This window comes from Schistocerca cancellata, chromosome 2, assembly GCF_023864275.1.
Source record: "Schistocerca cancellata isolate TAMUIC-IGC-003103 chromosome 2, iqSchCanc2.1, whole genome shotgun sequence".
NCBI classification, from domain to species: Eukaryota; Metazoa; Arthropoda; class Insecta; order Orthoptera; family Acrididae; genus Schistocerca; species Schistocerca cancellata.
Window position 1 is genome coordinate 341,687,785 of NC_064627.1, and position 18,785 is coordinate 341,706,569.

At 40.4% G+C, this 18,785-nt stretch overlaps 1 protein-coding gene across 1 annotated transcript in view; it reads right to left on the reverse strand.

Annotated features, from left to right (window-relative positions):
• LOC126161731 (transmembrane protein KIAA1109) overlaps nucleotides 1-18,785 on the reverse strand; it is a 493,460-nt gene that overhangs the window by 286,669 nt on the left and 188,006 nt on the right. The window contains exons 30-32 of the mRNA XM_049917765.1: nucleotides 13,325-13,513; nucleotides 12,457-12,633; nucleotides 5,798-5,900 (exon numbers count right to left, since the gene is read on the reverse strand). Coding sequence (XP_049773722.1) covers nucleotides 5,798-5,900; nucleotides 12,457-12,633; nucleotides 13,325-13,513 — 469 coding nt within the window. The remainder of the gene's footprint in view (nucleotides 1-5,797; nucleotides 5,901-12,456; nucleotides 12,634-13,324; nucleotides 13,514-18,785) is intronic.

An 18,785-nucleotide genomic window follows, 5' to 3' on the forward strand; every position in this document is an offset into this window, starting at 1 on the left:
ACAGGCATCTTATCCCCATAGCTGTAATGGATCGTGCAGCCACGTCTTGATCCTTGAGTCAACAGATGGGGACGTTAGCAAGACAACAACCATCTGCACGAACAGTTCGACGACGTTTGCAGCGGCATGGACTAAAATCGCTAAGGACTGCTAAACTCCCCGACATGACTGCATCTGGAGATATCTTGTGCACTGGCTGCGGTTACCCTTGAAGCTGCATCACAGACAGGAGCGCCTGCGGTGGTGTACTCAATGACAAATCTGGGTGCACGAATGGCAAATCATTATTTTTTTGGATGAATCTAGGTTCTGTTTACAGCATCATGATGGTCGCATCCGTGTTTGGCGACATCGCGGTAAACGCACATTGGAAGCGGTTATTCGTCATCACCATACTGGCGTATCACCTGGCGTGATGGTATGGAGTGCCATTGGTTACACGTCTCGGTCACCTCTTGTTCGCACTGACTGCACTTTGGACAGTGGAAGTTACATTTCAGATGTGTTATGACTCGTGGCTCTACCCTTCATTCGATCCCTGCGAAACCCTACATTTCAGCAGGATAATGCACGACCACATGTTGCAGGTCCTGCATGGGCCTTTCTGGATAGAGAAAATGTTCGACTGCTGCCCTGGCCAGCACATTCTCCAGATCTCTCACCAATTGAAAACGTCTGGTCAATGGTGGCCGAGCAACTGGCTCGTCACAATACGCCAGTCACTACTCTTGATGAACTGTGGTATCGTGTTGAAGTTGCATGGGCAGCTGTACCTGTACACTCCATCAAAGCTCTGTTTGACTCAATGCCCAGGCGTATCAAGGCCGTTATTACGGCCAGAGGTGGTTGTTCTGGGTACTGATTTCTCAGGATCTATGCACCCAAATTGCGTGAAAATGTAATCACATGTCAGTTATAGTATAATATATTTGTCTAGTGAATACCCGTTTATCATCTGCATTTCTTCTTGGTGTAGCAGTATTAATGGCCAGTAGTGTATAATTGTGATTATAATAAAAATATTAATTTTTTGACAGTGAAGTGAGTCTTGTCACCACAACTGAGAAATCAGCATGTGAGACTGGCAGATTCAGGTCCCATGTTTGATATCATGTACCACCAAATAAGTATCCTTGATGCAGGACTCCACATTATATCCTTGAGGATCTCCTCATTGTGGATCTATGGAATGAGAAGTACACAAAATCTAATAAGGTTTACTTGGTATTGTGAGAGCACCTGAGGAACTATTTCAAGGAGACACAATTGTATCAGACACAGAAGTCAATATTAACAGTCAAGAGAGTGGCATGCTGACCACATACCCCTCCAGTATATTCATCCAGTGATTCCCGTCTTTTTACTGTTGCATACAAGGTTTTTTTTTTTTTAATGTCTAATTTTTCTTCTCTTCTGATGTTCTAATTTTGACAAAATAATGCACTGCAACACCACATACACTCCTGGAAATGGAAAAAAGAACACATTGACACCGGTGTGTCAGACCCACCATACTTGCTCCGGACACTGCGAGAGGGCTGTACAAGCAATGATCACACGCACGGCACAGCGGACACACCAGGAACCGCGGTGTTGGCCGTCGAATGGTGCTAGCTGCGCAGCATTTGTGCACCGCCGCCGTCAGTGTCAGCCAGTTTGCCGTGGCATACGGAGCTCCATCGCAGTCTTTAACACTGGTAGCATGCCGCGACAGCGTGGACGTGAACCGTATGTGCAGTTGACGGACTTTGAGCGAGGGCGTATAGTGGGCATGCGGGAGGCCGGGTGGACGTACCGCCGAATTGCTCAACACGTGGGGCGTGAGGTCTCCACAGTACATCGATGTTGTCGCCAGTGGTCGGCGGAAGGTGCACGTGCCCGTCGACCTGGGACCGGACCGCAGCGACGCACGGATGCATGCCAAGACCGTAGGATCCTACGCAGTGCCGTAGGGGACCGCACCGCCACTTCCCAGAAAATTAGGGACACTGTTGCTCCTGGGGTATTGGCGAGGACCATTCGCTACCGTCTCCATGAAGCTGGGCTACGGTCCCGCACACCGTTAGGCCGTCTTCCGCTCACGCCCCAACATCGTGCAGCCCGCCTCCAGTGGTGTCGCGACAGGCGTGAATGGAGGGACGAATGGAGACGTGTCGTCTTCAGCGATGAGAGTCGCTTCTGCCTTGGTGCCAATGATGGTCGTATGCGTGTTTGGCGCCGTGCAGGTGAGCGCCACAATCAGGACTGCATACGACCGAGGCACACAGGGCCAACACTCGGCATCATGGTGTGGGGAGCGATCTCCTACACTAGCCGTACACCACTGGTGATCGTCGAGGGGACACTGAATAGTGCACGGTACATCCAAACCATCATCAAACCCATTGTTCTACCATTCCTAGACCGGCAAGGGAACTTGCTGTTCCAACAGGACAATGCACGTCCGCATGTATCCTGTGCCACCCAACGTGCTCTAGAAGGTGTAAGTCAACTACCCTGGCCAGCAAGATCTCCGGATCTGTCCCCCATTGAGCATGTTTGGGACTGGATGAAGCGTCGTCTCACGCGGTCTGCACGTCCAGCACGAACGCTGGTCCAACTGAGGCGCCAGGTGGAAAGGCATGGCAAGCCGTTCCACAGGACTACATCCAGCATCTCTACGATCGTCTCCATGGGAGAATAGCAGCCTGCATTGCTGCGAAAGGTGGATATACACTGTACTAGTGCCGACATTGTGCATGCTCTGTTGCCTGTGTCTATGTGCCTGTGGTTCTGTCAGTGTGATCATGTGATGTATCTGACCCCAGGAATGTGTCAATAAAGTTTCCCCTTCGTGGGACAATGAATTCACGGTGTTCTTATTTCAATTTCCAGGAGTGTATCTTTTGGAATCACTGCCTTCGGTATCACCACTATCACAACCACAACCACTTCACTGACACTTTTTGGAAGCACTATGATGTACAAGCCTTGTAAACATTCATTCAATAAGATTGAAGATTTTATACCAAACGCCTCCCAATGACACACTTTGTCAGGTCCACAATTACAATGCAACTTACTTGAATCCTCTTAATATGTTTATATCAGAATAACTGGAATTAAATACCTTTGTCCCATGTAATTACCTTATCCTTGCTGAGCTCCACTATCAAATATGCTAATCTCTTCATTTTTTTCCTGATTCACAAAATTTAGTGCATTGTAACTGCAAGAATCTCTATCAGAAATACATACTCCAATTCCTTAGACATCAGTGTCAAATATTTGTTGAGATCACAAACTTTACTTTTCTTTGTACTAGGAGTAACAGAATACCACTACTTGGAAGTAAAAATGAAATATTCCATACACTTTCTTGGAATGGCAATATTTGAAAAAATTTCAAGTACCTAAATTGTTGTTGATAGTAAGGCAGTTGAAATTTCCCAAATATGATCATTTAACATAATGTCAACTGCTCATTGCCTAGTGGACAGGCCTCAAAGATTGCTTTGGCTTCGGGCAATATAAAACAAAATCCATAGAACTCAAAGATAGGTTTTAACTTTCTGAATTGTGAAATGTGAGCACAAAAGAGAACGGCAAAATGATTACATTTATTAACATTAATCACATGTGTCCAGTCACAATTATAAAATAAAATGAAGTATGTGACACATTTCAGGATCAAAGCTTGTTGGGGTGAGTAGGGGTTTGCCACTTTAGAAGTTGCAGATTAATGATATCCATGGCATATGAAGCTGACAGGAACCCACTGCACAGTGCTAAATTGAAGCCAACTGAAGGATATGGTGATTAATTGATTCAATGTTGTGCATGTTGTCTGATTAATAGATGACCTGCAAATGGAAAATTAGGTCCCAAAACAAATTGCAGGCACCAATATAATTTTTAAATAAAACTGAATTAACCATCCTGTTAAACAATTTTTTATGGTTTTTATTGCATGCCATTCTAGGATTATAATTAAACTAGACAGTATGTTTCTGATTGTCAGGAACACACTTTCACATTTTCTCTTAATGTACTGCTGCGAAGTTCATCCATAATCAGGAATAGATATTCAATTTTCTCACAATGCATATTTAGGACACTTCACTTGTTGCATCACTGATGTGTCTGAACTGAAGCTATAGAAATTATCAGAGTCATGCTTCACCAGCATCATGATCTGCCATTCGACATTCACAGTTCGATAAAGACATCTTATGCAGTTATCCAGCATTAATGTTCAGTGATAAACATCCACATTTCCCCTGCACATTTTCTCAGGCCATTTTCCATTAGGATGTCATTTCAATGTTCTCTCATCTCTTGGTCTATAGCTATGAACTTACTTCGTCCACTTGGCATCAATATCACTAGCTATATGCTCCGTGCACTGCCACTTTCTTTTCATTGGTCATCATTCTGTCTTCCACTGTCTTGTGATCTATTTATTGTCTGATCTCTCCCAGAAGCAGCCGATAGGCATATCTTCAGTTGGCAGTTGCTCGCAGTCTGGCCTCAGTGGCCAGAGACAGTGGTCACATGTATGTGAGTTGTGCTTGCATAAAGGAGTGTGTGTTTTCTACCTCCGAAGAAGGCCATTTGGTTGAAAGCTTAATTGTATAGCAGTCTTTTTGTTGTACCTGTCTGCAACCCAACATCTCCTCTCTATTGTGAGTAGCAGTCTATCATTTCCATAACACCGAAGTATGACAGTTAGGTGGTTCTAACTGATCCAGTGGTTTAGGAGGAGATGTGGAACACATCCACATACATACATCCACTTTTATAATATTTATTGATTTCAGACCAACTTTTAAAGTTATTCTACTAAGTTACTCCATTTACCAATAACCTGCACTAAAAATAAATACTGCAAGGCCATTAGTAAAATGATAGCAGTTCAGACATGTAAAAGAAACAAGTATTCCTTCTTCATTTACCACGTTTAATTATCTGAAAACTCATACATAAATCAAATGTAAATAGACTTACACACAATGTATAATTTCATTGTTTCATGCCACGTGCACTGAGGATGTCAAAAAACAATTTATAATTACACACCTAAATTACAATCAAACCAGTGATTGACAATACATTTGAGGTAGACCAAGTCTAAAGCAGACCACCATGTGTTTCACAAGAGCTTCATTGAATTAAATTTTTTCCAGAATGCGAGATAACGTCACTTTATTTCAGTATTTTGAACTTTCACAAACGATCATCATTGCCACTAGCAGGAGTAAAAAATTCCCTTTATCAAGAAACACCATCAAGTATTCTTTTCATTCAAATACAAATCTGTGATCAACTGCACAGACTGTTGCTCATTGTTCATCAAATATATTATGTACTTCTTGTGACGGGACACAGTTAATTGCTCTTTAATGAAGGAAATATTTTTCCTAGAGGTTATTATTTTACATAAGCCTGCCTATGCTGTAAGCCTGTATCAAACTTCCAAAAATAACAGATTAATATGTTGAAACTGGTAAAGTGAAATTAAAATTTTTGTACAGCTGACAATTGATTTTTATTTTGGTAAAAAGTATATACATGACAGATGCTGAACAACAGTTATGAACAAAATCATACCATCGAGTATCCCGTTGAAATGAAGTGACTTGCCATAAAATTTTATTGGTGATAAATTTGGAACGTAATTTCTTCGAGAGGCAACTGAGATTAATGCTCAAATCATAGAAATATGGGCTCTATCAAATAATCGCACAAAAATTACACTGGGTAGCTATAATGTATTGATAGGAGAGAATAATTAGCAGCAAAAATTGTCATGTCTTACCAACATAAATGAGACGACCATCCTCTGTCCGCTGGAACAGTGGGACTGTAAATGCATCGCAGCCTGATGGGAGAGATGCATGTGACCAGTTTCTACATGAGACCTGAAATGGAAATTACAGCAACCAGTTAGCAACATCCTAGAACACTGTGACTTGCACGCTGCAATAATCTCACCTCCCCTGGAGCTGTGAGGGCAGGCACTAAGTTTTGTCACAGTAACTCATCTGGTAAAAGCAGTGCCCATAAAAGGTGAGTGTCTCAGTTCAAGTTCTGGTTTTTTGGTCAGATACATTGTTTTAACATGTAAAGACATGTATCTTGAACAGTTTTTAGCTTAATTTTTAGCTTAACACAGTGGCCGCAGGAATGCTGCCCAAAATACCATAATCTTTGGAAAGTATAGGCCTGAAATATGTTTTCCAAAAACGCAAAACTGGTTCACCTCATGGAAAATGCATAGTTGCATTTTGAGGATTCTCATGATGTGAAATTTACAAGCTACTTTCACAAGGCCAAACCATCACTGTGAAGTACAACTCTTCAATGTTGGAAAAAGGTAATCAAAGAAGAAACTTCTGTGTTATCACAATAATGTGACCTTACACACATCTCAAATGGTTGATACAAAACTGCACAGTCTTCACTCTGAAAAGGTTCCACATCCACCATATTTGCCAGTTATGGCTCCCCAGTGTTTCCAAAGAAACAGCGGGGAAGACAAAAACTCACAACACATCAAATAAAAATAGTTGACACTGAGAAATATACTTATTTTGGCCATACCTTACTCTGCTGTAGGTATTATAGAAATTAAAAGTCATTTGACTAAACATACTTATTAGTGATTAGGTTTAAAAAAATCAAAATGGATTTGGCCATACCTTACTCTGCTGTAGGTATTATAGAAATTAAAAGTCATTTGACTAAACATACTTATTAGTGATTAGGTTTAAAAAAATCAAAATGGATCACTATCTTCTCATACTGCAATTCTTTCAGGTGAAGAAATTTCAAGTATGAAACTTCTTGGCAGATTAAAACTGTGTGCAGGACTGAGACTCGAACTCGGGACCTTTGCCTTTCGTGAGCAAGTGCTCTACCATCTGAGCTACCCAAGCATGACTCATGCCACGTCCTCACAGCCTTAATTCCGCCAGTACCTCGTCTCCTACTGGCGGAATTAAGGCTGTGAGGACGTGGCATGAGTCATGCTTGGGTAGCCTACTGGCGGAATTAAGGCTGAGTCGTGCTTGAGTAGCTCAGATGGTAGAGCACTTGTCCGCGAAAGGCAAAGGTCCCAAGTTTGAGTCTCGGTCCGGCACACAGTTTTAATCTGCCAGGAAGTTTCATATCAGCACATACTCCACTGCAGAGTGAAAATCTCATTCTAGAAATTTCAAGTATTTTTAATGGATACACTGTGAGACACAAAAACACTATACCCAGTTTTTGGAACTTGTATATTTCTTCCTCATGTAGAAAACAGAACTTGGTTGGGGAAGGTTAGAAAGGTGGGCAAGCCATTCACAAATGGGGTTAATGTTGGGAATTTATATACAAATTCTGAAAATGCAGAGTTCTACTAGCAATACTTGGGATTTTGTCTCCTAAAGGTAAGTACTGGCCAACCATCCTGTCTATTTGTAATGTTTTCTTAATAAAATGTTTCTTTTGATACAAATCTTGTGTTTTAACAATGTAGGAAAAGAAAGATTGCAACTTTCCATAATGAAAAAACAGTTGCCGAAAGGCACAATTAAAAGACACTTACATAAAGCTTTCGGCTACAGCTTTCATCACCACTAGAGAAACACACCATTCATACACACAAGTTAGCACAACTCATGCACACATGACTGCCAGCTCTGGCAGCTCGGGCTGGAATGCAACTATCTTGTGGGGCACGAGCAGTAATTTGGAAGGGGTGGGGAAAGAGAAGGGGAAGGGATAGTGGTGTACAGGTGAGGGGGTGGGGGGTGGGGTAAGAGATGAATGCTCTCTGGTGGAGTGTCCAGAGACTAGAATGGAGACAGGTGCAGGTGGCTGTCCACCCTGGTGGAAAGCTGGTTGGTAGTCATACCAATAAAAAAAGCTGTGCAATGATTTGCCAGCTCTGCTGCAATCACTGCACAGCTTTATATATTGATACGACTGCCAACAAGCTGTCCACTAGGATGAACAGCCACTGCCCAACTGTGGTCAAGAGCAAAGTAGACCACCCAGTGGCACAACATGTAGCTGAACATAGAGTGCTTGATTTCAATGGCGGCTTCACTAACTGAGCCGTCTGGATGCTCCCCTCTACCAGCAGCTTTTTTGAACTGCGCAGATGGGAGTTATCCTTACAACACATTCTCCGCACCCATAATTGTCTTGGCCTCAACCTACGGTAACGTACTGCCCCACACCCTCCACCCAACTGTTTCCACCCCCTCCATCCTGTCATCATCTCTCCATTCTCATCTCCCACACTCTTTGTTTGCTGCTCTCTGCCAATGCACCCACCCATTTTTCCGTCATCTCCTTTTTCACTCCACGCCCCACAATCCTGTTCCACAATCGCCTGACGCTGCACCTGTTGGAATTCTCGTCTCTGCACACTCTGCCAGACAGCATTTATCTCTTACCCCCCTCCCCTCACCTGTACACCACTATCCCTTCCCCTTCTCCTTCCCCGCCCCCTCCAGATTGCAGCTTGCATCCCACATGACAGCTGCATTCCAGCCCGAGCTGCTGGAGTTGCCGGTCATGGTGTGCATGAGGTGTGTTTGCTTGTATGTATGAATGGTGTGTATTTCTCTTTACTATAGCTGAAACCTATATGTAAGTGTCTTTTAATGGTGCCTGTCTGCAACTAACATGTCTTCTTTATGGTAAGTAGCAACCTATCTTTTCCTACATTATTGATATTCCTGCCCGAGTTTCCAGTATTTAACCTTGTTTTTTCTTTGTCATGCCATGAACTTCTTACACTAGCTGCTTAGTGTAGCAATTCACATCCAGCAACATACATTTTAAACTTGTTAAGGTGTTCTTCGAATCAAGTATACCATCAGGAATTATTAGAACACAGAGAAAAAGTTATAATATCGATTCACATAACTGTGACAAACTAATTCTTCACTGGTGACTGTACTGAATCCACGCTAAAATGCTGTTTCAATCAATTGAAACAGGTTGCAGCATTCAAAAATTATCCAATTTGTCTAACCTTCAATTACAAAAGAGAGCAGTTGAGCAAATAACCTGATAAACAATGTAAAACAGGGGGACTGGACAGGGATTTTAACCAGCCATGCCACTGTGCAACCTCACTCGGTGCAAAAGAAAAAGTAATTAAAATTGAAATATAGTACAACAAAATTCAAACTCAAAGACGAGAGTCAGCCTATCAGCAGTATTACTTTCATCTCCCAAAGGTATGTATTTGCCAGAAATCTTTCTCACAATTTTATAGTTTCCTTGAGTGTATTTTCCATTTGATACAATCAATATTACTTCTTTCTGATATGACATTAACTCATAGCAGTGTCTCAACTGCACAATGACAGCTTGCACAGCAGCATCTCACTGCATCATAATACACTCACTCCTCTATTGAGATCCTATTGCTGCTACATAATATTTCTGTGCATTGGTTCCAATGGCTCTGAGCACTATGGGACTTAACTTCTAAGATCATCAGTCCCCTAGAACTACTTAAACCTAACTAACCTAAGGACATCACACACATCCATGACCGAGGCAGGATTCGAACCTGCGACTTTACCGGTCGCGCGGTTCCAGACAGTAGCGCCTAGAACCGCTTGGCCACCCCGGCCAGTTGTGCATTGGTATATCATTATAGTTCAGAAGAAGAGAAGTAACAAAGAAGGCAAACGTACTACTAATTATGCTGCAGTTTAATACAAAAACCTAATTAACAGGTGTAGGTCACAGTCTTCACCTGCTACAGAGATTTAGTTGTACTTATAAATGTTTAGCAGACAACAGCTAAAACAATTTATGAACTCAGATCATTGAGTGGTAAATGATGTATCTTTAGAATTCATGATCATATTCAGTAACCGCAATTATTTTTCAGTGTGAAGACTACCACTGTATGTGAAACTATAATAAAGATAATAACAACACATAAAAAAGCGATATTCCCTAACCTTGAATTCACAACAGTAACTAAGCTCTTTAATACAGGGTGTATATGTGGACGAGGAAAAAAAATTCTCGGATTTTTCCCAGATTTCCCGGTTAAAAATACACTTTTTCCCAGATGAAAATACACTTTCTCCGTGTTAAACAGTATACTTTTCCTCGGAACTGTAAAACTTATCAGTCCTTTCAGTGGTTGTGTTTTTATACACCGGCGTAGAATTTCCTGGCACTTTAGAAAACGAAACTCAGGGGAAAAAAAACTTATTTTGGAAAGATGTCTGATGTGCAGCAACATGTACACTGCATATTTTTGTATTACGAAAGTATAGATTCGAATTCCACCAAACATGACATGTTACTTTCCAACAAAAATAACTTCATTTTTCTGCAAGGTGATTAATGCTTGACTGTTAGAAAGGTGGAAACAAAATAAAATCAGAAACTAATAACACATTTCAGCCTTCCGTAACTGTGTGAGAGTATTTTAATTCACTTGACAGCTCCCAGCCACAGAAATCTATGATGTTTTCATTTGACGTGAGAGGAATAAACGAAGAGGAAACAGCAAAATCACTTAATGTAAACACGAGTCATGTGGAGACTACCACCTCCCCACTACAACTCAGACTGCTCTGTGCATCAGGTCCAGATCTACGATATTTCCGATCTGGGGCAGCGTTTGAGGTAGGACGCCAAAAATTTAAAAAAAAACGACTTTTCAAAAATATCTTAATTTTGTAGCGCACATCTTTCTGAAGAGTCTGATAGATAAAACATATATGTTCGATGGAACGTAAGACACGTTATTCGGTCAAGAGCAGTGCAACGCCTCTTCACACAGCATTCTTCCATTGCACGTCTCTGTATTCTGCTCTGTGGAATTCAAAAGTGCAATATTTTGTAATGGGTGCCATCACCAGTTGTGCATTGGTATATCATTATAGTTCAGAAGAAGAGAAGTAACAAAGAAGGCTGGGAGGAGAATAAAAATTAAAATGTCCTGTGGTGCCTCTACTGCTACCAGTCAGCCGGTTTGACATCCTGCCCCTCTTTAAAAAAATTTCACAATTAATACTGGATAGGATTATCTGCAACCGACAGAACAAGAACTCTTCAGAAAGTTTGCAGTCTTTACTGCCTTTTAGCTAATAACTTGTTGTTTTGTGTGACATAAAATTAAATATAGGATACATGAAACGAGTAAAGACATGAGACAATCAAGATGGTACACATTTCTTTAATCCTCAAGTCCTTGATTTTTTTCCTCTCTAATCTTGCCACAGCTTTATATGGCGTACTTCCCTTTCTGGAAAACCTCATCAAAGTTCGTCAACGTTTTGCTACATGAAAAAACAAAATTTCGTTGTCTAATACTAGAAAAGCTGTTAATACAAATAGTACCCAAGACTGGTGTGGTTTCTCGATCTGTTTACGTGTATTTTGTCACTGCTAGATAAAACGAAATAGGCCGGCCTAATATTGCAGCAATGGTTACACACAGCAAATAATCAAGACTGTTTTGGCACAAATGGTCATTTTTATAACACGACAGAATATAATGAACGAAGTACCATTACCAAATGCCTATCAGGCCTACTACAAGCAAAAAGTTTGATGTTAGGAAATTGTTTCACATTTCATTCATACTCTCTAGCTTCTGAAGAATAATATGAATTTGCCCCCCGAAACTGCCACCCGGGGCAGATACCCCGGTTTGTCCCCGCCCCCTAGTTCCGGGCCTGTTGCGCATACGTGGATCTGGCAGCTTAGGCGCATCAGTAAACCGGATAGCATCTGGCTGCTTGCTGCTATTGCTTATACAGCTAACTGCCACACTTCTGTAGCCAGAAGTGGAAGAAGGTACTACTCATACGCAACTCAACTGTACATGCGCATAAGCTCGCTTGCAACCGCTCAAACGAATCTAATGTAAACAGTTGGGACGTCATCCTCATCAGAGGCAATTTGTTGTTATGAAACATTGCATAGTCTTCCTAAAGCCAAAGTTACAAAAAAATAATGGAAAACTAAGACAATGACAAATTCCCGGAATTCTAAAAAAAAATCCGGGTCATATACACCCTGTAATAATATATGAAGTATGTTGAATGTTACAATGCTATTAACTACCCGGCTATTACTTAACAATAATGCAGACAAATGCCCATTTGAAACATTGGTAATTATCAGTGTCAGATAACTTACTAACATTCCAATTGAGTTTAGTGCACAAACACAGAAAACCATTATAGATTCCAAACAAAAAAGTGGTTGTTTAGCTTACTTTTAACAAGAAAACCATTTTATTGAACTGCAACAAAGACTCTGAGTTACAAGTTCATCAGAAAATAGCCACAATAAGCCATATTATAATAAGAAGTTATCAGTGCCACATAAATAGAACCAAGATTGTTTCACTATTTTACTTTTCTCATACAAGGAGAAAACTATTCAACATTACCTATACTAGATTTGTGCTGGTGTTACTTCCTGGATACTCCTTACCTGTGATAGATGACTAATGTAACTCGACATTAGCAGTGGTGAATCCACAATAGGCTTATTCACTTGCATATGCAAATTAACCAATGTCAAATCTTCTTGCGAAGAGACAGCTGAAATAAATGATGTACTAGACACAGAATGGCTGTCAGAAGAATCAGGGATAATGGCTTCATGTTCCTGAAAGATTACAAATATGTTATCAAGCAGGAAAAACTGATATATTATTGCACATTTAAAATTGTTTGAAAATAATATAAGAATTATATAACTTAAGAACAACATTTACAGTAAATATGTGATACATGAAATATTTGCAGTCTTTGATTGCAAAAATGTTGTTAGTGTAAATGTGTTATTATGGAAGCTCTATGTAATAATTCTACAGTACTGCTTTGTACCAAGTGATGTCTGCATCTGCAGAGAGTGAACAAAATCTCACTCATTGATTCAAACAAAAACTCAAGATTTTTAAAGCACCATCTTCAGCATGCAAGAAACCACTCATTCTGGCTTATGTCATTTTCTGAGAAGCGCTCTCCTAAGCAAAAGAAAACGAAAAATAAGAATGTAGTGGAATAAGCACAAAAGATCAACATGGATGAGGCAACACCAAACCCATGAAGTATGTCAAAAGTAAATAATAGAAAGCAAGGACACAAAACAGAAATCTCTAACAGAAGAAAGAAAATCAGCTAAATAGCAGTAACATCAGTTAAAGGCCAATGATGAAAACGTGGTTTGGCTGTTGATAAGAGCACTATAATATAAGCAAGTAAAGCATGTGCTGAAAACATTTGTGCTGGGAGGAGAACAAACTACTGGCAATGACTGGGTGATTCACAAAGACTAGGTAGCATGCTATACTCACAGGGACTTCTAGACCATCATTAGTGCTAAGTCTGTCGTTCAAACTTTCTGGTCCACTGTGAACAAAGTAACGTGGACTGATAGATCTCTGATGTGTGGATATGGGTAAACTGCTGTTGTACTTTTTATGGGGTGTTATGATAGGATGGATTCCACTAACACTTCTTTTATCTTCATCACCTGAAACTCCCTGTAACATTTTACAAACCACTTAACATGTACGTAGACAATCTAGAAAATCACTGGCTCTTAAGTGAATGAAACCTGTATGGTGCACACACACTCTGCATGAATAGGAGTTCTCCATTACAAAACACTTAAACAATAGATGTAAGGACACTAGTATCGATTAAAAACTGACAATATTCAATATTACAATGGAAATTCCAGGACGGAGTGACAACAATATGAAAAGGAAATTTTGCTACTGACACATAGAGGAGGTGCCGACTCTCAGACAGGCACAATGAAAAAGACCACTAGAAATCTTTTCAGCTTTCAGACAATGTCCTCCTTCGGAAGTAGAACTCTTGCACAGTCACAACAACAACTCACACTTTCACATCCACTGCCTCAGGATGCCAAAAGCCTCACTGCATCTGTAGTGAGAAGCAGACCCTCTCCAAATATGTCTAGCATCTCACTGAGGCCTTCACAGATCAAAATTACTCTTTCAACGTGGTCCAGAAAAATATCTCCAATTTCTCACCAATCAGCTAGCATCCCCCACATACCCACAGTCCAGCCACAAGGGAGCAGTCATCTCATGACCAATACCACCCAGAACTGAGTAAATGAATCACATTCTGTGCCAGGCTTTCAACGACCTGTCATCCCGTTCTGAAATGAGAAACATCCTCCGCACTGCTCCCAAAGGGGTATTCCACCAACCGCCCAACCTAGGCGCATAGCCTTGTTTGTCCCTATTCCATCCCTGCTCACAACCTATTGCCTCATGGCACCTAACCTTGCAATAGATCTAGATGCAAGATTTATCCCACACATCGTCCCACTACCATTTACTCTAGTCCTGTCACAGACAACTCCTACCCCACCAAGGCACGCACGCTTGTGAAAGCAACCATGAGATCTACAAACTTAGCTGCAACCACTGTGCCATATACTACTTGGGCATAACCAACAAGCTGTCTATCTGCATTAATAGCCACCAACAAACTGTGGCCATGAGACAGCTGAACCACCAAGTTGCTGTATAAGCTGCCCAATATGACATGCTTCACCTTAAAGACATCTTCACATCCTGTGCTATCTGGATTCTTCCAACCAACACCAATATTTCCAAATTTCACAAGTAGATACTCTCCTTACAACATATCCTTCATTCCCATAACCCCCTGACCTCAACCTTTACTGGACACTGTCCTGCTCCTGCCTATCCCCTCTCCCCTCTTCCTGTTCCTCTTTCAGTACACTACCCCCCCCCCCCTCCCGACACACACCTTCAATCCTGCCAACAAACCTACAAATCCTCCCCCCCTCCCCCACTCAGCCTCCTAATGCTGCAACTAGCAGTCCTATCCTGTCCCACCCCACTCCAACAAGCACCTTTCCCCACCATTCCTACTATCCCTCCCCCTCCTCGCAACATACAGCCTTCTTACTCTCACTACCCACCCCTGCTAGATTGCTACTCATGTCAGATGCAGTCACAGCCAGATCACGTGTGAGTGCATTGTTGTGTGAATGTGTATGAGCTCTACTTCTGGAGGAGGACTTTATCTGGAAGATGAAAAATGTTTCTAAGACTCTTTTTCATTGTGCTTGTCTGTGATTCAATGCCTCCTCTTTCTGGTGAGTGTCAAACTCTCCTTTCAATACCTTTAATCCATACAAATTCTTAAAGAAATATGATGTCATAAACAATCAGGTGCGTGAAAAAGTTCCACATAATGCATGAAGTTTTAATACATTTATTCTTTACTACAAAGACACTCCTACAGTTGAGTCAACCTATGGAAATGCCTGACATCTGGCAGTGCTTTTAAATGCTTTCAACTGTGAAGTGCAAATGGCTGAACACTGAAACAATCTTAGTCTACAGAGCTATGAAGAGGCATTGCAACAGAGACTTTTACGAAATCGCACTGTAGACGTGCGAAGCAGCTGTGCCCAGTGTACAGAAACTGCCTGGGATATTACACTACACACACACAATTCATTTTTTGTGTTCATTAATAATAGAAAATTGGCAAAATTAATACCTAGGCAATGTCGGATTTGTATCCAATATAATTGCTTGCTGTGACTGACTCTCAGAAAGTGGCATAAATCATCACCAGACTCTGCCTCCAAGTTTCAAACTAACAATCATTTCTCTTCTGAGCTACTCTTTCATTTCCAAAGATTCAATGTGCTACCATTACCAACAGAAATGGCAAGAGAGATCCACCCCTCCTCTGACAACATATCCCTGTGACAATAATTTTCCATGTGAGAGTTGGAGGAAAAAACATAAGTATTCCTCTGAACCATTGAAAGTACATAGGAAAACCAATGAATAACTACTTGATGATCTTGTTTAAAACTAGCCCACACTAAATACAAACCTGGTATCTTAACCCTTGTGTGATTTGGTGAGTGGACATAAGCAAAGAGGAAGTGATGAATTACGTAGCGAGATGAACTGTAGCGAGATTATATATTACACAGTACTCACAGAAGAGAAAAAACCTTCCTTTGCTGCATAGAAATGGTGAAAAAGTGGAGGGAATGGAGGTACAGGAGAAGGTACAGCATGTGGATGCAGAACAAATTTCACAGATATGGAATAGCTTCTATGTAAAAAACACTATTCTGAACATACCAACTAAATAACTGTAATTTTTTTACATTTCTTAAATATTACACAACATTCTATAAGCAACAAAAAAAATTTGAACCAAGTAAAATTAGATTTCATCTGAACTTAGTGAGTAGGAAAGGAGAATGTGTCATCTAAATTTCTCTCATGTTGGCCATGTTGTCTTAATCATGATGAAATCATCCTCTCTTATACCAATATTTCTTACACATGTGACACCTGTGTTATTTTAAGTGTTCTCTCTTAACTTTAACCTCATCCTCAACAATAAATACTTCACTTTAGAGTGATAGATATACACCATGATAAACGGGAAAATAGGAATCAAAATTAAATTTTCTTATCGAATCTCACTTTGAGTGAGGAAGGTTGTTCTCCATGCTTTCCCCACTACAACTCTGGTTCATCATCAGCTGTCAGAAAGCAGAAAATTCCAAATAAACAACAAATTTGTTACAGACCTACCAACATTTCCAATCAAATAATACTGGAAAGAAGCAGCAGCCTTAGTTCAACTGTCAAACATTTTCATTGTGAAAAACAAGTTTTTGCAGTTCCTGTAACACACACTGTAACAAAATATTATATTACTACAACTAGGTCATTTTATAAAACAATTTCTACCAATTATATGGAACATTTAAGTATTACTTAGCTCTGCTCGTCGGTACACAACACAGGCAAACATGCTAGCTCATACAATGTACACCTTGCACTCTATACTGTGCATTGATGAACTACGAGATGGAGAGAGAGACGGATAGTTAATCTAAATATATTGATTTTTAATTGTTCTGTTTTGTAGAACTGAAACTGTTCAAAAACTAAGTTTGAATATTAAAGCAACCATTTAAAGCCATGATAATGTCAATGATTAATTCCATGAACCTCTCTTCTGAAAGTCGTATGAATATTCTCAGCATGGTATACACAATTAACCTAGTGACATGATCAATGACTCCATCAAACAAATTCTGAACATCTTTAATTTCAGATCAGTAAAAGCTATTCTTCATTTAATATTTTACATTCAATGATCAAAATTTCCATCCCTGATGACCGACTTCCATTCCTCATACTTCCTCTGAACATATGCTCTAGACTGCGCAGAGCGAAATACCAAAATTACAATTGCAACCTGCAGTGCCAACAAAATTTCACCCCTTACAGGAGTCTCTTCTCTTCCTTTGTAAGGAACTGTGTTTCATAGAAGTTGGGTATAATATATCACAAACAAGAAAACATTACAGTAAGGTACATAAGAAAAAAGAAACTGAGATCTGCAACAGACATCACTTTGCAAAAATGAATGTACCAGTTTCAACAGTGAGTTGGATGAATTGAATGCAAAGTTGCCATGTAAACCATGACAGCAACAGCTGTCTGTTTCATAAGTATTGTTTATTTACAAGGGTACTTGTACAATTGAGAGAGCAGAAATGACTGAGACAATAGTGTATGATTACAATTTCAGGTAGTGGGAAAGTCTCCTCATTGGAATTTCCAGAAGAAAATATAAAGAGAGCTGGAGAAATAATTGTCTCCACCTCGAACACCACTTCAGCGGCCAACAGCACAGTTCCTTTCTGAATATCTTTATTAAAGCACACTTTAGTTCCAACATTATACTGAAAGTCTGCCTTAAATGTACGTAAATTTCAATAACCCACAGGAACATAAGGAGAAGACCATACTGCATTTGACACTTTAATAGGTATGGTGATTAAATAAGAGAATAAAAGAAGGATCCTCCATGATCACACCAGGACAGATCCTGTAGACCAGACAATGCTGGTTGTCCTTGTCAACGGCATCAGTTTAATGTGGTATGGAGGAGCATCTCTCTTAGCCGCCATTAGCTTCAGAAACTTAGTGCCACTTCTACCCATTTAAGCGGTTTCAGAGGTTGAAGAAATAGTCCCTAGTAATACTGCGAACTGAACCAAAGGCCTACACATAGGAGCCAGAGAAGTTGCCCACTCAGCCACAGAGGCAGACACTCATCTATATAGTACTACTACTGAATGCATTGACCTTCAACAGAAATAAACGGCAACAACTGATAATGTGTATTTTAAGAAGATATGAAATGATTCTCCTGTTTCCATGACACATTACGTAAAAATCACAAGAACATAAATACACTACAGCTCGCATCACATAAGACGGCGCTTGCACGCATTGAGGCGGAGCAGTGGAGGGATGAGAACTGCACATGTGCAGCAGCAGAGAGAGAGCACACGAAGTCCATGTTGCCGAATTGCGCAGCTGTGGACAACAGTCAGGCTCATTTGACTGCAGTACATCGTATTATACGTTCAAATCCATGAGGGGAATAGTAAATATTAAAACCAATTTTGATCAGTCATCAGGAGAAAAATATTAATCCACGTCTTGACGACGTTGCATCCACTGCTTCACAGCTTCAAACTGCATGATGTTGGGAGGCAAGAACAGCTGACACAGCTTTGTGACAACGTGAGGCACAATTTTTCTCAGAATGACAATTGTATAACTACAAGATCATTGAAACAGTTTGTAATAATTATCGTTTATTGTAATTTGAACTGTATTATAAGTAAAAATTTAATACACAACAAAATTAACTTCAAGCACAAACCAAAAGCATTATATTTGCTTG